Here is a 27,239-nt window from a genome sequence, read left to right as displayed (position 1 = left end):
CCCCATCCTGCCCCTGTCTGCCCGCCCCAGGCCCTGCCCTGCGGGAGCCCTCTGTGGGCCGGGGGTGCGGGAGTTGCGGGTCTGCCCTGGGCAAGTCAGGGACTCACGTACATGGAGGTGGTGTCCCCACAGTTGCCCCGGCAGTAGGTGAGGCGCACGGGCCCCACGGAGCTGCAGCCTGGCTGCCGGAGGACCTGAAGCTCGTGGTACACGGCGCAGGTCGACCCTGAGGAGGGACACAGGAGGCGGCGCAGAGGTCAGCCCTGGCCAGGCGCCCCCCGCCCCCCGCCCCCTCCTGCGTCCCCCGCCCCTGGCAGACACACCCACTCACTGTTCTGGGCTGGGGGTTGGGGGCAGGAGAGGCAGCAGCCGTCCTCGCTCAGCCGAGCCTCGTCCTGTGAGGACAGAGATGCCGTTGGCGAGGGCAGGGACGCAAGACGGTGGCGCCCACTCCCATGCAGGGCCCCATCCTCCCGTGGCCACTGTCGACCCCCCTGGGCAGGGCAGGCGGGCTCCCAGGACTCACCGCTGGACAGCCGAGGGGGGCACACGCCTTCCTCGTGGTCACCACCACGAGCCCATCCCGCTGCTTCTCACACTTGTGTGTCACACAGCGGCTCCCGGGGTCTGACCAGGACTCGCCGGGCTGCAAGGAGGCCCAGCCAGCAAGTGAGTGGCCCTCCCCAAGGCCCCCCTTCCAGCAGGGGAGGGTGCTGCATCCGTCTGTCTGTCAGCCCCCAGCCCACGGGCGTCCAGAGGCTTCCGCGGCCTCTGCCCTGCGCCCGCCTTGCACTGACGGCTCCCCAGGGGCCCCAGTGCACCAGGAAGCCATCCACCCAGCACCCCAGCTGTCGCTGTGTGCTCCCGGCGGCCTCCCTGTGCAGGGGTGGGGCTGGCCCCCCTGGAGCCTGTGGCCGGCCCCGCCCGGAACTCACCCCAAGGCCCCGTGACCGCTACTCACGTAGAAGAGGTGAGCAGAGCTGTTGCTGGTGTTCGTGACACAGGCCACCTGCACGCACTCGCCACAGCACTGCCCGCTCTGTGTCTGGTACTCGAAGCCCTGGGAGGGGGGCAGGGTGTGTGGCCTGAGCCCCGGCTGGGCGCTGCGTCGGGGTGGGAGTGTGAGGGGGGGGCACTCACCACGGGGCAATGGGTGCTGCAGATCTGGGTCTCACAGCTGATCACGACCGTGTCCGACTGGGGGCCACCGGGCAACTCACACCAACACTTTTCGCACAGGTTCGAGGAAACTATGGCACCAGGCTGGGGGAGTCAAGGCGACAGTGTCTTCCCAGCTGGGCCTGGTGCCCCCGCCCTCCCGGACATCCCCTCCAGGCCTGCCCCCGCCAGGCAGACTCTTCCCCTGAGGTGACCCTCAGTAGTGCCTCCTGGTTGGGGTCCCGGTCTTGGGGACAGAGCCCCAAGGCTGCTTCTCCAGGGAGGTCAGATGCTCTGGAGGACCCGGCATGGGGAGAGAGAGGCTGGGGACCTTCTCAAGTTCAGGACAGGGGTTGTGGTCCCAAAAGAACCCACTGCTGCTCCAAAGGCCACCCAGGCCCGCAGGGACGCAGCCTCGGGGAGAAGCTGGCAGGACGGGGGGACTCTGGTCCCTGTGCACCAGGGGGCCTGACCTTCGGCTGGTTCTTACCTGGTACAAGGTGCCGTTGATGCTGCAGACGGTCCGGCCTGCTCAGGGGAGAAGGCAGACCTGCAGACCCACCGTCCCCTTGTCCCGCCAGCCTCCCGAGTAGCAGCTGCCCGCGCCACCACTACAGCATCCCAGTCCCGGGCGACGGCCCATGTTCCCCCCAGCCTGGCCGCCGCTGAGCCAGGACACTCACTGCAGTTTTGGGTCGGGCAGCAAGCCCCTTCCTTATAGGCCAGGATGGAGCGCGAGCCTTCCGGGCAGTCCACGGGCGCGGGGCAGTGTGTGGTGTTGCAGACTGCAGCAGACGGAAGGGGGCCGTCAGGGCACCTGCCTCCCTCCCAAGCCTGAGTGTCGCCTCTCCCTGGGGGTCTCCAGGAGTACTGACTACCCAGTGGACAGGTGGTAGGCTCTCCAGGGGGTGCCCACCGCCACGGGGGACGAGGCTTCTGCTCGGTGCTGACCTCCGTGGTAGCCCTCACCCTTGAGCCTTCCTGCTGGGGGTCAGCAGCTGAAGCCGCATACAGGGAGGGTATGCCCACCACCCGCCTGGGGTGTGCCGCCAGGTGCCAGCACCTCGGGACCCTTCAGAGGCAAAGCTGGCCAGCCCTGAGCCTGTGCATGTGCGCCCCCGCCCGGCCTGGGGCTCACCGCAGGTGTACTGGGGACAGCACTGGCCGGTCTGCAGGGCCGCAGGCACTGGCACGAAGCCGGCCTCGGGGCAGGCGGGGGGCGGGGCGCAGGGCCGAGTCTGACAGCTCAGAGTCCAGGTGCCGCCCTTGCAGGTGCACTCCTGGCAGCCCACGCTGACAGTGTGGCCAGGCTGTTAGGGGAAGGACATGGGACCCCCGGGCCCACGGCTGAGGGCCTGCAAGGGGTCTTCCAAAGTGTGGGCGGGGCTGAGGGCTGCTGGGGCTCTGGGAGGCCCATGGGGGCCAGGAGGCGGGGTGGGAGGGGGTTGTGCGGGCGACCGGCCTCCCTCCCCACCATCCCCACCTTCACTGTGTGGGAGCAGGGTGGGGGGTTGTCTCCAGGGAGGGCGGGATGCGGCCAGCCTTGGGGCCAGCACCCATCCTCCTCCAGGACCATGCAAGGAGGCCTCCTGAGTCTTTGCTCAGGAAAACCTGGCCCCTCCCTTCCCCTCCTCTGAGTCCCCCGAGAGTGCCACACTCACCTCCACAGGCTCCCCGTCGGGCCCCATGCAACCTGGAGGAAAAGAGAGGACGTCATTGCTGGGCTTCCATGGCCCCCAGCCCGTCACGGGCAGACCCGGTGTCGGGGGCTGGGGGAAACCTAGGCTGTGGTGGAAAGCCCTGGGGTCTGGCTGAGAAGTGCAGAGCCCGAGGGGCCAGCGCGTGGAAGCCCCAAGCCCAGCCCCAGGGACGTACTGCTGCAGTTGGCTGGCACGCAGACCTCCGAGCTTGAGCTGAACAGCGTCATGTCCTCCGGGCAGAAGCAGCCTTCTGTGATGGGAATGGCTTCCGGGAGGGCCCTGTGGGGAGCGGAGGGTGAGCGGGGCCGTGACCTCCAGGATGGGGAGAGGCGGCCTGGGGACACAGGGCGGGGTGGGTGTGTCCCAGAGGGAGAGGGCAGGTGCTTACAGGGTATTGGCACTGTCGTTCATGTAACAGTAGGAAGGATTGGACGGGCCGCAGGGCCGGTACACCTTGTCAGCAGGGCAGGTGAAAGCTGTGCGAAGGGTGAGGCCACACCTGAGGCCGGAGGGCACGAGAAGCGAGCCCTGGCCTGGGTCCCGCTGGCTGGAGCTCTTGGCCCAGGCACCTGCTGTGTGCCCTGCACCGCCCAGCCTGTCCGAGCCCTGGACCCCTGCACCCTGGGCCCAGGTGCTCTGACCTGGATGCCCCCTCTTGTCCCTCCAGGAAACAAATGCACTCCATCCTGGTCTCAGGCCTCCTCCTCCCGGAAGCCCACCCTGACCACCCAAGCCCACCCATGGATTGCCCAGTGTGTCTGTCCCCTCGAACATGCTGATTGCCACCGCCCAGCGGGACGGGGCACTCTGGGGCGGGGGGGAGGGGGCACTCACGGCACTCGTGGGTGGTCAGGCCCCGCCAGTCGATGCACACGCTGAGGGACGCACAGAGGGCGGCGTACAGCTCCAGGCTGGAGCACCCCATGTCCACCGCGGGTGCGTGGCACTGGTCAAAGGCGCAGGCTTGGTAGTATGGCCACGGGGGGATCACCGAGTGACACGGCTTGAAGACCCTGCAGCACAGAGACACACGGGTCATGGGGCAGCTCCGTGGTAGGGTTGCCAGGCTGTAGGCTTTCCCTAATGAAAGGCCCCGAGGGAGAGGCGTCACTGGGCCGACCTGTGTGCTGAGGGACCCCAGCCTCTTGGGCCATCTGTGTGCGGCGGGGAGGGTGTCTGGCTGCAACACAGCTTTTCTTTCTGCAAATTATCCGCTGGGCTCCCCCCGTGCCCTGCACGCCCGGGTGCTGCCACTGGCTGAGGACTTATGCCCGGAGCCACCATGAGCTGCCTCAGCACCTCAGAGGCCGACCCGCCACGAGCCCCGCTGGGCTCTGCGCCTGGCATTCCAGCAGCTGTGGCCCCTCTCCCTTGGAGCCCCCTGCAGGCCCGCCCACTTCTTCCTATCTCCCAGGCAGCGTGGGATCAGCAGGGCTACTCGACACCCCCCACACCCCAGCCCTGTCAGGGAATCTCACTTGCTCAGAATTAGCTGGCAGACTGGCGAAGGTAGGCACGAGGTGGACGTTTTCTTGGGCTCAACTGTGGTGGGCGTCAGGGGAGGCCTGCTGCAGGATGGCTGGCCAGGGCGTGTCACATTCCAGTGGCCGGGCATGTCGGAGCAGGAGGGTACCACCGCCCCCCCGGGCAGGCGGCACTCGTCCTTCTGGTCATTGGTACAGGTGCCTGGGGCATGGAAGCAGCGGTCAGTCAGCCGGGGAAAGCAGAGGCACCCTCACCCTCCCTTGGGGCGCTGGGGGCCGGGCCCCAGCGTCTCCGCGCAGCACTCGATGGGTTGCTGTGGGACCTGTCCCCTGACCTCCCTGTGCTTTCTTTTGCCTCCAAGAAGCCAGACCCTGGGGCAGTTCCCAAAGAGGCCTCACATATGGGCCACATGGCCAGGCCCCTGGGTCGTGTGGCCGCACATTCTTGGTGCAGCTGGAAAGCAGAATCACCTGGAGGCTCCGCGCCACACGGGCGGCCTCACCCCCAGCCAAGAATGCAGTTCCTGGAGGGACACACCCGAGGCCGACCCTTCACACACCAGACACTCCCGGCCAGAGAAAGGGCCCAGAGTCCGGAGGGCCAGAGCGGGGCTAGGGCCGAGCGCTCACCGCACTGCCCCTCCGTGTTGTTGGCGAATTTGCTGAAGGGCAGCTCCACGGAGAAGATGAGGCCACTGAACATGACCTGGACACCAAGGGCGGGGATGGTCACGTACATCTTGATGCCGATTTGGGAGACAACGATGCCGTCTTTCTGGAAGCCGGGTCTGACCACCTCACTGTTGAAGATGATCTAGACGGGGACCCAGCGAGGGAAAGAGAACCGGGTGGCGATCAGCCAGTGCCTGGCGCCCCTAGTCCGCCCGGCACAAATGGGGGCTGCCCGGAGGGCGTCCCCACCTCATTGGTCATCACCCCTCCGACGGGCTTGCGGGTCAGCACGACGCGGTCCTGCTGGTACTCGATGATGATGGACTGTAGGCAGGGCAGCCCATCCTCAGCATCACAGAAGTAGGTGTCGATCAGCACCCGGAAGTGTCCGAACACGGGCACGATCTGCTGTACCAGCACATACGTGCAGTTGTCCAGAAACGTGTAGTACATGCCATCAAAGGTGACGTAGTGGGGTTTGCCCCAGCGGCTACACACGCCTGCGGGAGGACGAGCCGCCTTACCTGGCCGCACTATGGGCCTCCTCCCACCGCCCCGGGGCTCCCACAGGGGCAGGTGTGTCCCGCGCCAAGCAGAGCAGGCGACTGCCCTGTTGTCGGGACCCACACGCCAACAGCACATAGAACTCTGTCCAGTAGGTGCCCAAAGAGGCCAAGAGGTGGGACAAGACTCCGGACGCCCCCTCGCGCCTGCGTGGCCCGGCTGCTCTGGGCTTGGGCAGGGTTCCGCCGGGCACCTGGGGAGGAGGCTGGGCGCCACCACCGCTGCCCTGACCTTGGGAAGTCCTTCCTGGGTCCCACCGATTCCATCCCGCCTTTTCTGCCATGGCTGCCACCCCCGGCCCCGCCAACTCACACTTGCACTCGTAGAGTGGGCAGCAGTCCTCCGGGTTGGCCACTATCACAGCGGGGTAGCCGTTGGCACAGATGGGCTTCTGCACCTTTGGACACTGGCGCGCCCTTATGGTGATGACCCCGTTGCCCACACAAGTGGCCTCAGAGCAGTTGGGCATGGCCCAGGTTTCGCCTTTCTGCGGAAGCAAAGACTGCTGCAGGGCCTTGCCCTGACCCGGCGCCCACCCCTCGGGGCTCAGGGCTCGCCTGGGTCTCCGGGGAGAGAAGAGCCACCGGGATTGGGACCAATACTTACACCAGGCCTCTCCTCCCCCAGCACCCCCCCGAGCACCCGGCTGACTGGGAGGGGTTCCGGGTGTTGGAGGTTGCCCCCTTCCCCCTCTGCCCATTTCCACCCACCCACTGTTTCCACTCCTTGGCCGTTTGACCCTGTCCGGAGCATCAGTCACCTGCTCTAGCCCCCTTTATAGGCAACAGAGTCTCAACCTCGGGCCCCACGCTCCTGGCACCCCCTTCCAGAAGTTCTGGAGGACCAGAAATGGCCGCTTGCCATGGTCAGCCTACATCAGCCAAGGGGTCACCAACCTTCATGCACCCTTGATGCCACAGCCTACTTTGAATGATGCTGAGGGTCCCTGCCCTGGCCGCCCCGAGCCCCCGAGAAGGGCAGAAAAGGTGAGGTTACCGTTCTTGGGGGGACTGCATTTGGGCATCCTCGCTGAGTAACGGGCACAGAGGCAGGAGGGGAGGACGCTGGTGTGGAGGTGGCCGGGGCGGGAGGTGGTGTGCTGGTGGGACAGGTGTGGTCGGTCCGCCTGACCACGTGGCAGTGCAGGCTGCAAAGGGCATAATAGCAGTGCCCAGAGAGGTCCGTCTGCTGGTAAATGATGGATCCTGCAAGAAAAGGAACGGGAGGGCACTAGGAGAGCCGAGAAGCGATCACCAGGAGGGACTCTAACCAGGCTGGTGGTCCGCCTGGGTGCTGGGCTGGCAGGTGGCCTTCCTTCCCAGGTGTAGATGGCATATCCTCAGAGACGGCTTACTGCCTTCCTATACACAAGACCTAGCCCTTTCGCAAAGACAAGGCACCCCTCCCTCCCCTTAACACCGTAGTTTTGTGAACAGGACAAGAGTGGCCAGGGCCAGCACACACCACACACCCAGGTAGAGCACACGTACCTGCGGAGTATAACCTGGAGGCCACACTGCAGTAGCACGTGGATGTGGAGGGCGCTGCAGAGCTAGGGGAGGTCACCAGGGAAACCGTGGGGGTGGTGAACTCTGGAGAGAGTGAGGGCTGGGGACTTGGAGTCACAGAGCTGACAGGGCAGCCTTTCTGGGGCTCACAGCACAGCACGCGCACCTCGTAGTTGAGGCACATCCTGAACTTGCCCTTCTGGTCCCGGTTCCGACACACCAAGCCCACTTCCGGGCTGCACTGCACCACCTGGTCCAGCCTCTGGATGCCGACGTCTGGGTGGTTCTCGGCTCGGCACTCCAGGGCGCTGATGTATTCGGGACGGCGGCAGATCTTCTCTCCTCTTCTGACGATGTTGCTGTAGATTTCAAAGTCTCCTCCGTGGGGCCCAGGAGATGGGAAGTCCTCATCGAACCACTTGGTCCATGTGCACTGTGGCTGGCAGGATGTGGTCCAGGGTTGGGAGTGGGTTGTTTCAGGTATAGAGACAAAAGTTGTGCTGGTTGTAGGAGCTGTGGTTGGGCTGGTTGTCTCCACAGTGGTGGTGCTGGTTGTAGGAGCTGTGGTTGGGCTGGTCGTCTGCACAGTGGTGGTGCTAATCGTAGAAGCTGTGGTTGGGCCGGTTGTCTCCACAGTGGTGGTGCTGGTTCTACGAGCTGTGGTTGGACTGGTTGTCTCCACAGTGGTGGTGCTGGTTGTAGGAGCTGTGGTTGGGCTGGTTGTCTCCACAGTGGTGGTGCTGGTTCTACGAGCTGTGGTGGGGCTGGTTGTCTCCACAGTGGTGGTGCTGGTTGTAGGAGCTGTGGTTGGGCCGGATGTCTCCACAGTGGTGGTGCTAACTGTAGGAGCTGTGGTTGGGCCGGTTGTCTCCACAGTGGTGGTGCTGGTTGTAGGAGCTGTGGTTGGGCTGGTTGTCCCCACAGTGGTGGTGCTGGTTGTAGGAGCTGTGGTTGGACTGCTTGTCTCCACAGTGGTGGTGCTCGTTGTAGGAGCTGTGGTTGGGCTGGTTGTCTCCACAGTGGTGGTGCTGGTTGTAGAAGCTGTGGTTGGACTGGTTGTCTCCACAGTGGTGGTGCTGGTTGTAGGAGCTGTGGTTGGGCCGGTTGTCTCCACAGTGGTGGTGCTGGTTGTACGAGCTGTGGTTGGGCCGGTTGTCTCCACAGTGGTGGTGCTGGTTGTAGGAGCTGTGGTTGGGCTGGTTGTCTCCACAGTGGTGGTGCTGGTTGTAGGAGCTGTGGTTGGGCTGGTTGTCTCCACAGTGGTGGTGCTGGTTCTACGAGCTGTAGTGGGGCTGGTTGTCTCCACAGTGGTGGTGCTGGTTGTAGGAGCTGTGCTTGGACTGGTTGTCTCCACAGTGGTGGTGCTGATTGTAGGAGCTGTGGTTGGACTGGTTGTCTCCACAGTGGTGGTGCTGGTTGTAGGAGCTGTGGTTGGACTGGTTGTCTCCACAGTGGTGGTGCTGGTTCTACGAGCTGTGGTTGGACTGGTTGTCTCCACAGTGGTGGTGCTGGTTGTAGGAGCTGTGGTTGGGCCAGTTGTCTCCACAGTGGTGGTGCTGCTTATGGGCACTGCGGTTGAACTGGTTGTCTGCACCGTGGTTGCACTGGATGTGGTCTCATGGGAGGTGGTCCCTGTCTGGCTGGTGACACTCATACTTGAGGTGCTGGGAACTGTGACATGTGTGACAGGGCAGCCTTTCTGGGGCTCACAGCACAGCACGCGCACCTCGTAGTTGAGGCACATCCTGAACTTGCCCTTCTGGTCCCGGTTCCGACACACCAAGCCCACTTCCGGGCTGCACTGCACCACCTGGTCCAGCCTCTGGATGCCGACGTCTGGGTGGTTCTCGGCTCGGCACTCCAGGGTGCTGATGTATTCAGGTTGGTGGCAGATCTTCTCTCCTCTTCTGACGATGTTGCTGTAGGTTTCAAAGTCTCCTCCGTGGGGCCCAGGAGATGGGAAGTCCTCATCGAACCACTTGGTCCATGTGCACTGTGGCTGGCAGGAGGTGGTCCAGGGTTGGGAGTGGGTTGTTTCAGGTATAGAGACAAAAGTTGTGCTGGTTGTAGGAGCTGTGGTTGGGCTGGTTGTCTCCACAGTGGTGGTGCTGGTTGTAGGAGCTGTGGTGGGGCTGGTTGTCTCCACAGTGGTAGTGCTAATTGTAGAAGCTGTGGTTGGGCTGGCTGTCTGCACAGTGGTGGTGCTAATTGTAGAAGCTGTGGTTGGGCTGGTTGTCTCCACAGTGGTGGTGCTGGTTGTAGGAGCTGTGGTTGGACTGGTTGTCTCCACAGTGGTGGTGCTGGTTGTCTCCACAGTGGTGGTGCTGCTTGTAGGAGCTGTGGTTGGGCTAGTCGTCTGCACAGTGGTGGTGCTAATTGTAGAAGCTGTGGTTGGGCTGGTTGTCTCCATAGTGGTGGTGCTGGTTGTAGGAGCTGTGGTTGGGCTGGTTGTCTCCACAGTGGTGGTGCTGGTTGTAGGAGCTGTGTTTGGACTGGTTGTCTCCACAGTGGTGGTGCTAGTTGTAGGAGCTGTGGTTGGGCTGGTTGTCTCCACAGTGGTGGTGCTGGTTCTACGAGCTGTGGTGGGGCTGGTTGTCTCCACAGTGGTGGTGCTGGTTGTAGGAGCTGTGGTTGGGCTGGTTGTCTCCACAGTGGTGGTGCTGGTTGTAGGGGCTGTGGTCGGGCTGGTTGTCTCCACAGTGGTGGTGCTGGTTGTAGGAGCTGTGGTTGGACTGCTTGTCTCCACAGTGGTGGTGCTCGTTGTAGGAGCTGTGGTTGGGCTGGTTGTCTCCACAGTGGTGGTGCTGGTTGTAGAAGCTGTGGTTGGACTGGTTGTCTCCACAGTGGTGGTGCTGGTTGTAGGAGCTGTGGTTGGGCTGCTTGTCTCCACAGTGGTGGTGCTCGTTGTAGGAGCTGTGGTTGGACTGGTTGTCTCCACAGTGGTGGTGCTGGTTGTAGGAGCTGTGGTTGGACTGGTTGTCTCCACGGTGGTGGTGCTGGTTGTAGGAGCTGTGGTTGGACTGGTTGTCTCCACAGTGGTGGTGCTGGTTGTCTCCACAGTGGTGGTGCTGCTTGTAGGAGCTGTGGTTGGGCTAGTCGTCTGCACAGTGGTGGTGCTAATTGTAGAAGCTGTGGTTGGGCTGGTTGTCTCCATAGTGGTGGTGCTGGTTGTAGGAGCTGTGTTTGGACTGGTTGTCTCCACAGTGGTGGTGCTAGTTGTAGGAGCTGTGGTTGGGCTGGTTGTCTCCACAGTGGTGGTGCTGGTTGTAGGAGCTGTGGTTGGGCTGGTTGTCTCCACAGTGGTGGTGCTGGTTGTAGGGGCTGTGGTCGGGCTGGTTGTCTCCACAGTGGTGGTGCTGGTTGTAGGAGCTGTGTTTGGGCTGGTTGTCTCCACAGTGGTGGTGCTGGTTGTAGGAGCTGTGGTTGGACTGGTTGTCTCCACAGTGGTGGTGCTGATTGTAGGAGCTGTGGTTGGACTGGTTGTCTCCACAGTGGTGGTGCTGGTTCTACGAGCTCTGGTTGGGCTGGTTGTCTCCACAGTGGTGGTGCTGGTTGTAGGAGCTGTGGTTGGGCCAGTTGTCTCCACAGTGGTGGTGCTGCTTATGGGCACTGCGGTTGAACTGGTTGTCTGCACCGTGGTTGCACTGGATGTGGTCTCATGGGAGGTGGTCCCTGTCTGGCTGGTGACACTCATACTTGAGGTGCTGGGAACTGTGACATGTGTGACAGGGCAGCCTTTCTGGGGCTCACAGCACAGCACGCGCACCTCGTAGTTGAGGCACATCCTGAACTTGCCCTTCTGGTCCCGGTTCCGACACACCAAGCCCACTTCCGGGCTGCACTGCACCAACTGGTCCAGCCTCTGGATGCCGACGTCTGGGTGGTTCTCGGCTCGGCACTCCAGGGCGCTGATGTGTTCGGGTTGGTGGCAGATCTTCTCTCCTCTTCTGACGATGTTGCTGTAGGTTTCAAAGTCTCCTCCATGGGGCCCAGGAGATGGGAAGTCCTCATCGAACCACTTGGTCCATGTGCACTGTGGCTGGCAGGAGGTGGTCCCCAGAGGGGACTGCTCAGTTGTTCTGGTTGTGACCCTCGTTCTTGTGGGCACATGTGCCAAGCTGGCAGTGCTGTGTTGTATGGAAGACGAGAAAGTTGCAGTGGTCCAGGCAGTCCTGGTTTCACCTGTGGTCGTCTGTGTGGGCCCAGGTGTGGTAGGGGGTGTGGCCTTTGTTCTGCAAACGTCCACCATCTCACAGCACAGGATCCGGATTTGGTAGTTGTAGCAGATGGGGGGCAGCTGGTCTGTGTTCCAGCAAATCAGCCCCACGTTTTTGTCACAGATCAGGTTCTGCCCCAGTGCCTGCAGTGAGGTGTTGGGAAAGACTTCCGCCCGGCATTCCACGTTCTTGGGGTTTGCACAGAATTTATAACCTTTGGATCTCAGATTCTGAAAACTGTCAAAATCTCCACTGTTCCTTCCTGCCCCAGGGTAGCTGCCGTCAATCCACTTGGTCCAGGTGCACGTTTCTTGTAAACAGGTGACCTGGGTTGGCTCAGATGAGGTCCCCTTCGAGGGCCCGGGGGTTGTGGTTGACACAGAGGTTGTGGTTGAAACTGTTGTTGAAACTGGCTTTGGGCTAGGAGTCAAGGGGGTTATTTTCCCAGTTGTTGAGGTACCTGGGCCAGGTGTTTTGTTAGTCGTAGAGGCAGTGGTTGGGCCAAGTGTGGTGACAGGGGCTGAGGAACCTGCGCTCCCTGTCGGCACAGATGTAACCCTGCTGGGTCCTGGCGTGGGCCCAGTTTCAGTTGTGCTGAGGGTCGCATGCAGGGTGGTCTCTGTGCTGCGGGGGGGGCAGGCCCGGGAGAAGCAGCACAGGATCCGGATCTGGTAGTTGTCACAGCGCCCAGAGGCCTGGTCCCTGTTGTAGCAGGTCAGCCCCACCGTCGGGCTGCACTCCACGCGCTGCCCCAGGACTTCCAGCGGCACCTCGGGGGCACTCTCGGCTCGGCAGTCCACCGCCCTCGGTGCTCGGCAAACCTGGTACCCATAGGCACGGAGGTTCTCCAGCGTGTCGAAGTCACCGCTATCTATGCCCCATCCCGGGCGGCTGACATCCAGCCATGGCGACCACTGGCATTCCTCCCCACAGCGGGGCCGGGACGAGGGCGGGGCGGAGGCTGTGGGAGGGGTTGGTCCAGGGGATGTGCCCGGGGTGGTGGCCGGGGCCAAGCTTGGAGCGCGTGCTGTCTTTTCGGACGGGCTGTGGTGTGTGCTGGGTGGAAGCGTCGAGCTCACGACTGAGGGCAGGAGAGAAAGGGCGAGCATCAGGGGCCAGGGCTCCCCACACTCCTTGAGGACACCACCCCCCGCCCCCTCTGTCAGTGTCAGCTGCCTGTCTGTCTCCACCCATGACGGGAACTTGGGAGACAGGGCAGTCGCCAAGCATCCGGGATATGCCCAAACCTGGCAGGGGTAAAGCTCACCGCAGCTGAGTCAAGGGGTGAATTAAGCTCCCCGGAATCTAAAGCCAGAGCTACAGGGGCTCTTCACCCTCGGGGGAAGCTCTAATAAGGCCCTAAGTCACCCTTAGAAGAGGTTAGGATGCGGAGGTGCCTGGCCCTGGTGCGACACAAGGCGATCAGAGAGCAGTGGATCCAGGCAGGGACTCCCCAGCCGGCTTCCCGTGGTCCTCTCCCCAGGAGCTAACCTGGGGTAACTTTGCTCCCAGCCCCTGCCCCATGCTGGGTGCCACAGCCCTGAGAGCATGACTGGGGACACGGGTCCTGCCAGCCTCGTGGTGGCTGCGGGCTGACCGGCACAGGGACATGCCCTCTGTCCCGTCCCAGCTCCTTCCTGCCGCTTGGGGCCAGGGATGGGGGGACGACACCACCCGGTTGGCACCCCGCCTGTCTGCCTTACCGATCGGTGTAGAGAAGGCGAAGGTGGTTTGGGGGGTGGGGGTGGTAGCACTGCAGTCTTCGACCCTCCTCTCGATGGTGCCGTTAGCCCCACAGTGGGCGAAGATGCAGCCCCCCGTGCCGTCTGTCGTGTGGTAGATGACTTCCCTGGGACGGAAGCGCCTCCCATCGTAGGTGCAGACACAGGCTGTGGGGAGGACAGCAGCCAGGCGGTTAGGGGGCCAGGGCGCAGGCGGGGACCCGAGACCCCGGGCGCAAGGAGGGCCGCCCACCGCTCACCCTCAGAGCTGTAGGTGCACTGCACGCCACTCTCGGTGCAAACGCTGGCGACAGAGGGGAGATGAGTCTGGGGGCGGAGACTCACCCAGGGGCAGGCAGGCAGGGGAAGCCCCGCTGGGGTCCCTGGGGGCCACGCCTCAGCCCCAGAGGTCACGCCCTCTCAGGGAGCCCTTCCTATCAATGACCAGAGAAGGCAGCTCGAGCATGGCCACTGAGCCCCCTGGACCTTCTGAAGGCCACTCCCTCTCCAGGGTGTCTTCCCAGAGGTCCTTGGGCCATGTCATGACTCAGCTTCCCCTCTGGCCCCTTTCTTCACCCCCAGACCCCCCACCCTCATCCTGCATAAAGGAAGCTCCCTGTTGGACCCCACAGAAAACCCAGGCCGGGGGACCCTCTGGCCCTGAAGGAGGGAGGCTCTGCTGGGGGGTGGCCAGGTGGGGCCTTTCCCCAGTAGCGGAGGGCTGGGCGAATCCCCCACGTGCTCCAGGGTCCTCGCGGCTCCCGCCAAGCGCCTCACCAGTAGTGGCAGTTCTTTTCCGAGGGCACCACAGAGCCCGGCCGGTAGGACTTGCCCTGGACGCGGCAGGGCAGTGGTGGGGTCGGGGTTGGACATGAAGCTACACATCGCATCTGGTCCTCATCGAAGATGGGGGCCTCTGATGGGCACTTGGGGTAGCAGCCTGGGGACCAGAGAGGCCTGAGTCCCAGCCACACCAACTGCCCACTGCCTCAGCCCCGCCTCGACTCAGTCCCCAGCCCTGGACCCCACCACACCGTGGGGAGCTTGAGGCGATGGCCGCAAAAGCACCACGAGGGGTCAGGAGCCGCCCAGCCTGGCCGAGGGTCCCAGGATCCCCAGGACAAACGTTGGCCCCAACCACCGTCTCCCCAGCACAGCCCCACCCAGACCAGCAGGGCAGCAGCGCACCTTCCAGACCACGGACGTCGTGCAGGTACTGGCCGCGGGGGTTCCGGCAGGTCCTCAGGCAGGGGGCCCCGCAGGGCTGATAGTGCCACTCGCAGTGGCCCTTGGGGTTGTAGTAATCGCAGAAGAGGGCTGCGGACAACGGGGGCAGGCTCAGGGCCAGGCGCTCGGCCCAGGGGGCCCCAGGCGGAGTGCCGCCCTTGCAAGGACAGCCCCGGGGCGCTCCCCTGTAGCCCGATCCTTGACCAAGTCCTGCGAGCTGTTCTGAAGACACGCCCCTCCTCTGTGCCTCCCAGACGCGGCTTTAGAGGACATGGGCCTGGGATGCCCAGGGGCAAGAGGGGGCAGTGGGGAGGGGGGCTGGCTGGCTTGTCAGGGACGCCCACCCACTGAGGCCAGGCTCCATGGAGGGGGGGTGCTCTGCTGATTCCCTTCAAGCCCTTCCTCCCCTCGCACATTCAATACCACTCTTGTCACTCCCTGTGTCTCCGCCCCACCCTGACGGACACATCCGTGGGCACTCACGGCAGATGTCCGGGGTCCGCCAGGACACGCACACGCCCGCTTCGCGGCAGGCCTGGGCGTAGGCGGCCACGGCCGTGCAAAAACACTCGCAGTCACCCCCCGAGTCGCAGGCGCACGCGTCGCTCACGCAGGCCTCGTAGTACCTGGCCGATTCCACCTACGGGAGAGAGAGGCTTCAGATGCTGAGGGACCCGCCATCCCTGTGGGCTCCGGGGAATCAGTGCAGCTGGTGTCGGCCTGGGCCGGTTTCCCCTGGAGCTCGTTGTCCCATGAGGCCAGCCAGACGGGTCCTCATGGCCACAGCTGGCCCTAGAGGGCGGCAAAGAGCCACTGCTCCCATTTCTGTCCCTTCTTCCCCAGGTGCCTGGAGGAGCACCCCGCGTACGTGGGCGTGGCAGGCGCTGAAGGTGACACCGTTGATGATGCTGCACTGCTTCTGGGCCCACGACTTGCGGTGCGGGTTGGCGGTGCAGGGGTCCTTGGGGGCCTGGGCGTCCGGGCAGGACGGGGAGAATTTCCAGCTGTTGCCGAACTCCAGCACGTCGCCCACCACGGACTGGCTCCGCGTGGTGAAGTCGTTGAGGGCGTTGTCGTCAAAGTTCCCACACAGCCCGCAGACCCTCCCCTGCGGACGGACAGACGTAGAGATGGCACAGGCTCAGGGCAAGCGCAGGAGGGGCCCTGCGACCTCACTCGCTCCCCCCACCAACCCCGGGGCCCTCAGGAAGAGCCCCGCTGGGCTCTGAAGTCTCCAGGAGGGGAGGGCACAGGAGAAGCAGCCTAGTGGCTACGGAGTGTCCCCCAAAGACAGGCTCAGGTCCTGACCCGGGACCCACGAGTGTGGCCCAAAGCGGAAGTAGGGTCTCTGCGGATGCAATCAAGTTAGGACGAGGGCATCCTGGACCGGGGTGGCTGAACCAGTGGCCGGTGTCCTTACAGGACGAGGGACACACAGAGCGAAGGCAGTAAAGGGACGTCGTATGCAGAGGTTGGGCTGATGGGGCGCCTGGGGCCACGGAAGCTGGAGGAGGTGGGAAGGATCCTCCCCTCGAGCCTCTGGAGGGAACGTGGCCCTGGGGCACCTGGTTGGACTTAGTGTCCAGACTGCGAGGGAAGGGCCACCAGCTAGGGTCATTTCTTCCAGCAGCTGCAGGACCCGGACACGGCCGAGGGTCTCCTACTGCCACCTCCTCTCTGTCTCTCTGCCTCTCGGTTTCTCTCTGTCTGTCTCTCTGTCTCTCTATATCTCTCTGTGTCTCTCTGTTTTTCTACCATCTCTCTCTGTCTCTCCCCCACCCGCACCCCCGTCTCCGGCCGGCCCTTGGTCTGGGGCGAGGGCGGCGTCCTTCCCGGGCAGGGCCTCACCTTGAACTCGGGGCTGAGTCTAAGGAAGATGCTGGTCCCCTTGTCCCACAGCAACACCAGGCTGACATCCGTGTCTACCACCAGGTAGTTGCCCATCTGGCGAATGGAGAAGGGTGGCAGCTGCCCCTGTTCCTTCTCGATCACCTCCATGTTCCCGTCACTCAGCTTCAGCTCGTAGCTCTGCGTGGGGCAGGACCAGCGAGTGTCTGGGTGAGGACCCTGGCTACCTGTCGAACGGGTCCATAGCCCTGCGGCCCCTGTCCCAGCTCGGCCATGGGAGCGCGGCCTTCCTGGGGGCTCCCCACCAAGGCCCCCACCCACTGCTCACCCCCAGGAAGATCTTGATGGCCTTGGAGCAGGTGGTCCCGGTGGTGCCACAGGGGACGTTCTCGGTGATGACATGGAAGCCGTCCTGGGCGCTGCCGTCCTGGGCGCTGCCGTCCCCCCCACAGTGGTCCTGGGGAGGCCGGGATGGGACTGAGCGTGCACCGCGGGGCAGCACAGCAGGGCTGCGGGGCGGCGGGAGGGCTCGGCAGCCACATACCTGAAGCAGCGTGTACTTGCAGTCCCCGCTAAAGCTGTAGCGCTGCCCATCGAAGGTGAGGTAGTGGCCGTCACCGTACACCGCGCAGGTGGCCGGGCAGGGCTGGTCTGTGCACTGCCACATCCTGCTCTTACAGGTGCTGGGGCAGGGGCGGCAGGCATCAGGCCCAAACCTCCCTCCTAGAGGCCCAGCTGCCTGCCTGGGTGGGGGCAGGACTTGCTGGCCGGGCTGTACCTCCCGCTGCAGGGAACCCTCCCCCAGTTGGGGTCCGAGCCCCTCCCCATACCAGGTGTTGCAGCCCACCCGGATGATCTGGCCCGGCTTGTAGCTGGCCTCGTTGTGCACACAAGGGCAGTCGGACACAGGGATGCAGCCGCCGTCGCCAGTGGCCACCAGCCCGTGGGGACACACACAGCCAGGCACACACTGGGAGCTGTACTATGTGGGGGGGGAGCAGACACAGCTTAGTGGACCCCCAGGGCCTGCAGCGGGGCCACAGGTATACAGGACCAGCAGCCTGCGGGCAGGGGTCCCCTGGGGCCAGTGAGTGGGCTTCTCCACAGGTGCCCATGGGGGCCGAGCAGGTGTGGGGTTGTTGGAGGGGGTCACCGGGGACACTTACACAGTCCATGTCCAGGGTGTGGCAGCTCTTCTGACAGCCAGCCCCAGCGGCCCCAAGCGTGGTATTGTGGCAGTCGAAGTAGACCATGGGTGGGGTACAGACTGGCGAGGGAGGGGCCATTCAGGGGACCCTGACGCCACCTACCAGGCTCGCTTGAGGGACGTGTCTCCCGACGGCAGAATTTGGCCGCCCCGGGGTGAGCGTGTGAGTGCGTGGGCAGGGTGCCCACACTGCTGAGCCCAGAGACGCTGATTGACACCCAGCAGCCTCGCTGACTTGTGGGCATTTAACCCCGTACTTAGGTAACTTTATGCAGAGATAACCGAGGGCCCCCTCCCCCACTCCGGGCTCACCTGGAGCTGGGGCATGGCCTCCAATGCAGGTCAGTGTGCCCTGGGTGCAGGTGCTGCAAGGAGAGAGTGGTCAGAGAGCCCCCCAGCCTCGCCCACCCCACCCACTCAGCAGGGGCTCTTACCAGACGACCCCCTGCTCGTGCGTCGACTCCCCATTGGGGACCACGGAGCCCCCATGGTAGCAGGGGCAGCTGGTGGCCGGCACACACTTGCCCGTATCACCCAGGAAGGTGCCGTCAGGGCAGGTGCAGCCGTCCACGGGGACGAAGCTGATGCTGCAGGTGACGTCCGCATCACTCCGGGCCCGGCAGGTGGGCTGGCAGGTGCTGATGTTGTAGAGGTAGGTCAGCGACTGGGGGCAGGTGGTCATGGCCTTTGCTGCACGATGCCAGGAGGGGGTAGCACTCAGGACAGGGCCGGCCCCCCTGGCTTCCCTGTTCCCGCCAGGCCCTTCGTCCTTGATGGGGTCCCGGGGCACCGGCCTGGGCGCTCCTTGGCCTCTGAGCCTGGTTGGGGGACGGGGGCCCTGGGACATCCACCCTGGGACACTCACTGCACACGCCATCCCGCCAGCCGCCGAGCAGCACGCCCCGGGCGGCGCAGGCCCGCACGTAGGAGGACAGGGCCGCGCACATGCAGTCCTCACTCTTCTCACAGTTGCACGTGTCAAACATGCAGTTCTGTGGGGGCGTCAGGATGTCAGGGACACCAGGCCACACACGGTGAGCTTCCCCCGTGCTGCTGCCGGAGCCCCTGCCTCCCCAGGACCCCTCCCCGAGCCTCACGGGGGTCCCACTAACGTGCACAGAGCATCTTGCCATCACGCCCCTGGGCTGGGGGGCGGGGGCGCTGGAAGGACCACAGCCCCTCATCTGTGTGACCCAGCGGCCCACCCCTATGTATTCAGCCTTAGACGCGAGTTTCTCATTGCACCCTGGGGCCAGCAGGCTACTCACGCCCTGGGCGTAGCCCCCGTGCCTTAGCATGGAGCTGGAGGAGAGGGCGGGCTCAGGGCCGCAGCAGGCGCGTGAGTGATGGGTGAGTGAGTGGATGAGTGAGTGGATGAATGAGTGAGTGGATGAATGAGTGGATGAGTGAGTGAATGAGTGAATGAATGAGTGAGTGAATGGGGGTGGGAGAAACTGGAGACTGAGAGACCTGCTGGGCCCAGACGCTGCTGCCATGGCCCCTGGGACCCTGAGGGTGGCCGAGTGGTCCAAGGGCAGAGGCAGGTGGGTGGCATTACCGAGTAGTAGGCGCTGGGGCTCACAGCAGCGTGACACCGGGTGAAGGGGCCGTGGGGGTCTGTCAGCCGCGAGCACCAGTGCTGAGCGTATTTCTCTGTGGACAGAGGAGGGGGCGGTCAGCGAGGCTGGAAGGTCACGTCAGGCGGGAGCTACATGGAGATGAGCAGCTTTCCTTTTAGCCGGAATCCCTTATGCTCCGTGTGAGGGAGTGCCAGGTGTCAGCAGACCCAGGCTGCTTCCCGAGCGTCCCGCGAGCCCGGTCCCCCAGGAGAGCAGGCAAGGAGGGTGGGCCTCCACTCCCCCCAGCACCCTGATCCTCTCCTCCCGGGGCTCACCGGCCAGAACAACGCATGTTGAGTCTGCCTGTTTACCTACCACCGGACGCCCCCTTCAGGCCGGGCCCCCAAGGAGCGCATGCTCAGACCTCTGGCCCAGGGGCCCCAGCACCAGGTTGGCCCGCGGGGCTGCTGGACACACATACCGTTCTCCACGCTGAGGGAGCAGGGGTCCTCCAAGCTGTTCTTGACGTTGGGGCAGGCAGCCTGGGTCTTCCAGGTGTTGGCGAAGGCGGCGGCCGTGCCCTCCACCACGCCGCTGATGGTCCGGAAGTCGTCGGCCTGGTTCTGGTTGAAGTTCCCGCACAGGCCTGGGGGCGGGGGTGGCGTGAGGCCCCTGTGTGCTGGGCTGCGGAGGGTGGGCTCGGGTGCTGGGTGGTGACCCTCTTACCGCAGGTCTGCCCCTGGAGCTGGGGCGCCAGCTTCACGAACACCTGCATGACGGGCACCAGCTGGATGTCCAGCTGCAGGCCCAGCTGGGTCTGGGCGATGATGAAGAAGGTGGAGGGTCTGAAGAGCGTGACGTTGGCTGCAGACACAGGGGACCAGGTCTCAGTGGGCGGGGCAGGGGGCTGTCAGGGGGTGGGGCTGTCAGGGGGCGGGGCAGGGAGGCGCCCTCACCTGCCGAGAGGGGCAGCTGGGTGTAGATCTGGTTCACAAACACCTCCCCGCTAGCCTTTACCACGAAGACCTGGAGAAGCACATGACAGGGCTCACGATGGCCTCCCCAGGGCAGAGGAGGGCTGATGACCTGGCCCCCCATCCCCCAGGCTCAGCCTGCTCCGCTAAGCTTTCCGCGAGGACCGGACCGCTTTTTGGCGACGTGAAAACCAAAGAGATTTACTAAAGTAAAAAAGTCGACTTCAGCAGAGAAGCTTCCTGGCCTCACGGGGGAGGTGTGGAGGCCCCCTGCCAGTCCCTGAGCTATTCCCTTTGGGGATGGTCACTCAAAAGAGCCACAAGAGGTGGAAGCAGGGAGTCAGTGGGAGGGTCCTCGGGCCATGCCTCGGCCACCTGCTGCCCATGTGGGATCAAGGGCTCGGGCAGAGTTCACTTGCCGTGAAGGACACCCCCAACCCCAGGGTCTGCACGCACCATGTGCCCCCCGCCCAGGGTCAGCGTCAGGCTCTTCAGGCAGGTCTCGCTGTCGGTCAGTCCACACCTGCGCAGCTCGGCCAGCACGGTGAAGGCGCTGCTGTCACAGGGCTGGAAACACAGGTCCTCACACAAAGCGCGGCGCCCCCAGCCCGCCTCATCCTCTCCCCTCCCCACCATCCATCCGCCCGACCAGAGCTCCGGTGGTTTCCTGGAGGACTCGGCGTCGGGGATCCCAAGGTGGCCCCAAATGCAGCACCTACATGCAGCCCAGGCTGGGGAAGGACACGTGGACCCATGACCTGAAAGCCGCTCTGTCCGGGGAGGACCCTGGGGCCATGTACCTTGGCCAGCACGTAGCTGCAGTCCCCGTGTACCGTGTACTGCCTCTCGTCGAACGTGGAGAAGTGGGCACCGCCCAGCACCGAGCAGGTACCCGGGCACTGCACCTCCTGGCATCTCCACCGGCCTCCAGAGCAGGTGCTGAGAGCAGGGAGCGACCACGTGGGTGCTGGCCCCCGGGAGCAGCCCGCCCCCGCAAGACGGCAGGTAGACTTGCCCAGGCCTGCCTGCATCACCACATAGACTGGAGCCCATCAGCGTCTGCCCAGAGAGCCACTAGCCTCCACCCGGGGACCCGCGTGGGAGAGGACAAGCCCCCAGAGGGGCCGGCCCGGGCACATCTAGGGGGACCAGAAGGCAGGGGCCGTCCCTGGGCATCTCCGGGGGAGGGGAGGGCAGGGGCCCAGGGTCCTACCAGTTGGTGCAGTCTGTGGAGTAGCCGGTCCCTGGAGTGTAGGTAGCCCCGTTGTACACACAGGAGCACTGGGGCACCGGGATGCAGCCAGTGTGGCCGACGTCATCCAGCACCGTCCCTGCAGAGGCAGGCAGGCCACGTGGCAGGTGCCGGACTGTGCCTGCCATGTGGGTGTGTGGAGGGGACAGGCCCTCTGCCCACAGTGGCCCTGCCCTGGAGGGTTCCTCAGACCCAGGGGTCCAGGGACACCTCGGGCCACGTCAGAGGGGCCTTCCTGCCTGAGCACCTACAATGCATCTGTGTAATTCTGGGGGGCCAGAGGGGGTGGGGCTCCGGCTCACCCTCAGGGCAGAAGCAGCCGGCGACGCAGTGGTCCTCGCAGAGCTGGGAGTGCTCCAGGTTGGAGCAGGTGTCCGCGCAGGGCGACCCGCACTCGCGGTACTGCATGTTGAGGGGGCACGTCTGGGCTGCAGGGAGGAGATGGGGCGCATGTCACGCCCTGCCCCTGCCTCCGGCCCGAGAAGGGACGGCATGGCTGGGCTGGGCTCACACAGGGCACTCACGGCAGAGCTGGGGGCCCCGCCAGTCCAGGGGCAGCCCCCCGGCATGGGTGCACTGGCGGGAGTACTCAGCAAGGGTGTGACAGAGGCAGCTGGTGAGGTTGGCCTGGCCACAGTGGCAGAGATCTTGCCGGCAGGCCTCCACGTAGTTGCTGGCGTCCACCAGCGCGGCACAGTCCAAGAACGGCTCGCTGCTCAGCATCTCCTCGCAGATGCCCTGGGGCAAAGCCGGGGCACTCAGTCCAGGCTCTGGAACATCCCCTGGCTCACGGCCCCCTCCTCGGCTTGTCTCCGGGGCCGTGGGAGCCGGACGCCACCCCCGTCCACTCTGGGACTTACAAAACCGGTCAAGCAGTTCACGGGGGGCTCAGGGGCAGGGTCCTGACACTGCTCCGTGGGGCCGTCCATCTTCTGCAGATTCCCAAACTCGGTGGCGGTCAGCTTGATGTCTGACAGAAGCACAACACCGGGCTCTTTGCAGGCTCCCAGCGGCCCTCGCTCGGGGCGACCGGGCTACGCTGGCCTTCCCCTTCCACACCGCCAGCTTAAGCAGTGGCTACACAGGACTTTCGGGGAGTCTGGAGATGAAATGAGGAACTCCCGGGCATTCAGCGCTGCAGGGCAGCGGGTTGAGGTCCGTTAACTGACGCTCCGCTGGCCCAGGGCTGGAGAGTGACCCTGGGCCCCTGCCGGCCACTGCTGGGCACTCGGACAGGCTTCCCCTAAGGGAGTCCCTTACGTATGGGCTCTGCGTGGGGCTTCATGGGCCTGACAGTGGGGACCCTGGGATCGGGGCTGCAGCGGGTGTGGGTCACATAAAAGACCACTGTTTGGCAAAGTCTTAAGGACCAAGAAGCAGAGACAGGGTCTGGATGGAGGCAGGTCTTCGATTTCAGAGGAGGGTGTGTGACAGGCACTGAGAACAGGAGGGCTCAGCGGGGGCTGCCCCGCCAAGAGCGTGTGCTGGGTGAGATGGGGTGGGGGTGAGTGCACGTGAGCGCACGCCGTGCGTCTGCGTGCGCTGGGGCATGCCCGAGTCTGTGCACATGTGCGTGGTGTAGGTGAGCGTGCATGCTGGACCTCGAGTGTGTGGGTCTGCGTGCACGTGTGGGTGCGTGCACGTGTGTTAAGACTGAGACCTCTGACTTGGGACCCTGGAAGGCAGGCTTCCAGGGAGCACAGAGCTGGAGCAGGCGGCAGGGAGGGGGGCTCGCGCCCCGGGGCTTACTGTGGGAGAAGAACTCGTTGAAGACGGGGACGCCATTGAAGTCTCCGCAGAGCCCGCAGGTCTGGTTGGCGTACTTGGGGTCCAGCTCCAGCTGCAATGAGAGGACACATCAGACTCCAGCCGTGCCAGGGACAGCCCCGGACCAGAAGGACAGACGAGGTTCCCCAGGCTGGAGCAGCTGGGCCTCCTCACAGAGGACCCTCCCCATTTGCTCCACGCGGCTGGGACCCGGAGCAGGGGGTCTGTCCTGGAGGAAGCTACCCCCACACGCAGGGTCTCCATCAGGGGTGTGGACCCTGGGGCCCCGTTAGCATCTGGGCCCCATCCTCACTGCCACGGGGCTGGGGGTGTCTGGCTTTCCCACCCTCCTTCGCCCAGAGCACCTTCCTCCCTCCCTGGAGAGGCTGTCAGGCTGGAGGCATGTGCCTGGTTCCCCGAGCCCGGCCCCCCACCTCACCAGGAGGCTGTCATCCTGGTTCCACATGAAGACCAGGCCCAGCCTGGCCGCCACCTTCACGCCGCTGCTGCGTTGCTCAATGAGGACTCCGGAGCGGCTGAAGGGCAGCTGAATTCTGCAGAGAGAGGGCCCAGCTGAGGCGCCATAGGGCACGAGGGGACGGGCAACATAGGTCTGGACTTCAGGCAGGGAGGGTCCCTTCAGTCACACGTATGACAAGGTCAACATGCCCACAAGAGCCTGGAGCTCTGGCATCAGAAGAACGAGGAAGGGGCCGCTTCCAGGGGCAGAGGAAGAGCCTGAGCCCCTGGGTGGGGCAGGGGGCCAAACATGGGGGCCTGGGGGGCACCGCTCCGGGACCCACTCTTGGGACAACCGCACTTCCCTCCCCCGACGGCCCAGGAGCATCCTCGCCGTCCAGGGCCCAGACTCACGGGAGGCTGTTGACCAGGACGGAGCCCTTGGTCAGCTCGACGACCATGCCGTCAAGCTTCATGGTGACCCTGCTGGGCGCGGTGGCATTGGGGCCTGGGCCGCGGCGGAGCTGGAGGTTGAAGTCCTCGTAGGCGGCACCGCAGTGCGCGGAGAAGACGTAGTTGCACAGCCCGGGGAAGCGGAAGACGTCGCCGTCGAAGGTCTTGTAGTGGGAGTCGCCCCATGTGCTGCACACCCGCCCACGGTGCGCCGCGTTCAGGGCTGTGGGCCGAACAGAGCAGGGCCTTTCCGAGGGCACCGAGTCTGGGACACCCGGACCTCCCGAAACCTGGGCCCTTATCCACCTGGGAAGCTGCGGTCCCCCTGCCCGCCCCCCAGGTCTGACGAGGCAGAGCTCGGCCAACACGGCCCCCCCGCCTGGCCTCTCGGGGTCTCACCTCGCACCAGGGGGGTGCTCCTCAGAGGCGGGTGGATGGTCGCCCCGCGGAGGGAGTTGCCTGTGGAAACAGGGCGGGTGATGCACAGCCCTCACCCCCACCGCCCAGGCACAGCTCAGCCCCCACGAGAGGCTTTGGCGGCTCCGCGACTGCTCGGGTCTGGCGGACTCTAGATCCGGCTCCGGGTTCTGCCGTGTATATGGCCTCCCGGCCGGTGTGAACACCAAGGCCAGCGGGGACCACTGTGGGCGGAGAGCAGAGCACCCCAGGGGCCCCAGCTCTCACACCCCGTGGCCCAGAATGCTGTTTGCACTGGGGCTTCCTTGCTCCCGGAATCTCAAAAATGCCTGAATCAATACCTGGAGACTGTCATGCAGAGTGAAGTAAGTCAGAAACAGAAAAACAAATATCGTACGTTAACACATATTCATGGAATCTAGAAAAAGGTACGGATGAACCAGTTTGCAAGGCAGAAATAGAGACACAGACGTAGAGAACAAACGTATGGACACCAAGCGGGGAAAAGGGGGTGGGATGAATTGGGAGATTGGGATTGACATATATACACTAATATGTATAAAATAGGTAACAACTGAGAAGCTGCTGGATAGCACAGGGAACTCTACTTCGTTTTGCTGTACAGTAGAAACTAACACAACATTGTAAAACTACACCCCGATTAAAAAAAACAAACACATCAGCAGCTACGGGCAATCCCTCGGGTGCTGACGTCAGGCACAGGTGCGCCTCCCTGGGAGCCCCTTTTGGGCACATGCAAACTGAGGTGGCTGGGTCTGTCCCCAAGCCTCCCCTTGCTCTGGGGCGTCTGGCCGCGCTGGGGGCTGACCCTCACCCGCCCTGCCACCACTGGAGTATCAGGTGTTAACTCCAGGAAGAAAGGGACGTTCTGTGAGCTCCCAGCCAGCCTGTCACCCTGTCTCAGCCACACCGGATGGGGATGGCAAGCAGCCTGCAGGGCCCAAGGCGAGTGACCCATGGCCCCTCAAGGGCTCTTTGACTGCTGGGGGGGGGCGCTCTGACAGGTGGGGGATCCACTCACCACCAGGCCCCTGGGGGGCAGGAGGGAGGTCCGGGTACGCATAGCCGAGCTCTGCAGTGCTGTCCCGGCCCTGGCCTTTGGGAAGAGGAGAGGGCGCTGGGCCTGAGCCGGCCAAAGGACAGGCACGTCCCCTCAGAGGATGCACGGAGGGAGGGGCGGAAAGTCCAGATGGTGGGATTCTCTGTGCGGACGGGGGCACTGGGAGGATTTCTTCCAGGCTGCCGAGCCTTGGAGGTCACCCGGGCCCACGGCTGGGCCACCACTCCCTTGACCTCCCCCTCAGGTGGCCCCATGAGCATGTGGGGGTGTCCCCGGCCCCATGAGCATGTGGGGTGACCCCGGCTGGTCTCTCCAGGGGCCATTCCTTTGTTCACTGTTCATTCATGCCCACTGAGTAGGGGGACAGGCAGCCAGCCCCTGTCCAGGAGCATCATCTACTGAGGGAGAAGACAGTAAAGCCGCGGGTCTGCTGCAGCTGGTCCAAAGCAACCAGAGCTCTGGAGGAAAATTCAGAGCCTGTTGGGGATCTGGGACCAAGAGTGGGGACAGAGCTGCACCCAAAATGGGGTGCTCAGGGCCACTGCACGGGTAGGGGCCCAGCACCATGGAGGTCAGGTAGGCAGGGCCCAGGGACAGGCAGTGTTGGCCTGGAGGCCACCCCAAGAACCTCATTTCTGGGGTCCTCAGAGGCCGTTCCAAAGGTGCAGAATGTCACCAGACACAGGCTTGCCATGATCCTGCACAGAGCTGGCATGGCAGGAGGGTGCCCAGCCCCCCACCCAGAAGGGGAGGCCCAGCCCTCCTCTGGATGGGGGGCTGATCCAGGGAGCACTGCTTCACTCACTGGTGTCCTGGCCCCATTTCTCAGGTCACCTGGGACAACCTGGACTCATCCTCGCCATGTGTCCAGGGACCATCCAGTGGGGCAGCCTTGCCCGGAGTACTCAAGAGAGAGCTTCCCAGTTCTGAGACTGTCTGGTGGCAGCGGGAGACTGGGGACCGGGATGTGTGAGCCGCCTGGGGCAGTGGGGACCTTGGGTAACACGGCATGTTCCCCAAGCTGCCATTCCAGGAGCCTGGGAGCCACCCCTCACCCATCCAGGGCCCTGCTATCCCCTGGGAAGCAGAGGAGGGAGGTGCAGGCCCATACGGGAAGGGGCCTCCGAGGACCGTGGGGCCTGTGAGCCGCCCTCATCACACCCTCCACCTAGGACTGAGCCCACCTCAGAGAAACAGACAGGGAAAGCGAGCTGCTGAACCAGGGATGCACGGGGTGGGGGGGTGGGGGGTCCCAGGCAGGTGGGCAGCTCTGCCAGGCTGGGCCAGGAGTTCAAGAGTCTGCTCAGACCAGGCTTGGCAGGGGGCAGGGGGCAGAGAGCAGCAGAGACGCACGTGTGGATGAGATTCTGCAGCCAGGGGCTCATAGATACTGGGCTGCTCCCAGCCCTAACCCCCACATGGACCCCACAGCCCCCAAGAACCCCTCCCCAGCCCCACAAGCTGGAAGAGCAGCTCACGGATGCACTCAGCTTGACCAGAGCCCAGGACAAGGCCTCAGAGCTGCCTGCTGCCCGCCGGGGGCCAGGGCCACCCTAGGATTTGGGGGGGCCACAGGGGTCCCAGGCCATGGTCAGGGCCAGCCTGGGAAAGCCAGCACGAACCTTACCTGTGTGCTGGGCACAGGCCAGAGTGAGGCCCAGGGCCCAGAGCAGGGCCAGCTTCCTCCGGCCGACACCCATGGTGTGTGGGGGGAGAAGTCCCCAGGGCAGCCTCTGAGGAGGGCTCTGCGTCTGCGGGAGCCTTTTGTAGTCCCAGAGCTGGCTCCAGCCCCACGGGCCTCACGTGGGAGGGTGGGGCAGGGCCTGTGGTTCCCCTCACCCAGGTAAACAGTGGCCACTGGCTACGGGCTGGCCGGCAGCTGAAGACAGGCAGGGATGGGTGTGTCTGCCGGGTGGGACGTGGTCCCTGAGGGTCCGCCAGTCCTGGCCTCAGGCATCCTCCACCACGCCC

At 64.3% G+C, this 27,239-nt stretch overlaps 1 protein-coding gene across 1 annotated transcript; it reads right to left on the bottom strand.

Annotated features, from left to right (window-relative positions):
- MUC5AC (mucin 5AC, oligomeric mucus/gel-forming) lies at positions 1–26,968 on the bottom strand. The gene is given in 48 exon segments (XM_089914209.1): positions 1–226; positions 332–395; positions 527–646; positions 962–1,060; positions 1,141–1,263; positions 1,649–1,686; positions 1,842–1,943; positions 2,297–2,468; positions 2,820–2,851; positions 3,034–3,137; positions 3,247–3,334; positions 3,693–3,871; positions 4,337–4,544; positions 4,973–5,156; positions 5,264–5,514; positions 5,891–6,065; positions 6,575–12,384; positions 13,007–13,192; positions 13,285–13,328; positions 13,802–13,964; positions 14,213–14,341; positions 14,735–14,891; positions 15,120–15,359; positions 16,100–16,279; positions 16,428–16,556; positions 16,644–16,782; positions 16,930–17,081; positions 17,266–17,366; positions 17,619–17,671; positions 17,741–17,996; positions 18,172–18,298; positions 18,865–18,959; positions 19,347–19,511; positions 19,592–19,729; positions 19,822–19,891; positions 20,296–20,406; positions 20,640–20,778; positions 21,053–21,170; positions 21,394–21,519; positions 21,616–21,829; positions 21,952–22,061; positions 22,841–22,931; positions 23,298–23,412; positions 23,732–23,993; positions 24,170–24,229; positions 25,230–25,360; positions 26,324–26,345; positions 26,896–26,968. Coding segments are annotated over 48 exon segments (11,976 nt in total). The 3' UTR covers positions 1–95.
- Between the last annotated feature and the right edge of the window lie 271 nt (positions 26,969–27,239).

Source organism: Delphinapterus leucas, chromosome 7 (genome assembly GCF_059928025.1).
Source record: "Delphinapterus leucas isolate spDelLeu-1000000601 "Yukka" chromosome 7, BTC_Dleu_Yukka2, whole genome shotgun sequence".
NCBI classification, from domain to species: domain Eukaryota; kingdom Metazoa; phylum Chordata; class Mammalia; order Artiodactyla; family Monodontidae; genus Delphinapterus; species Delphinapterus leucas.
This window is presented reverse-complemented; position numbering and strand designations above follow the sequence as displayed.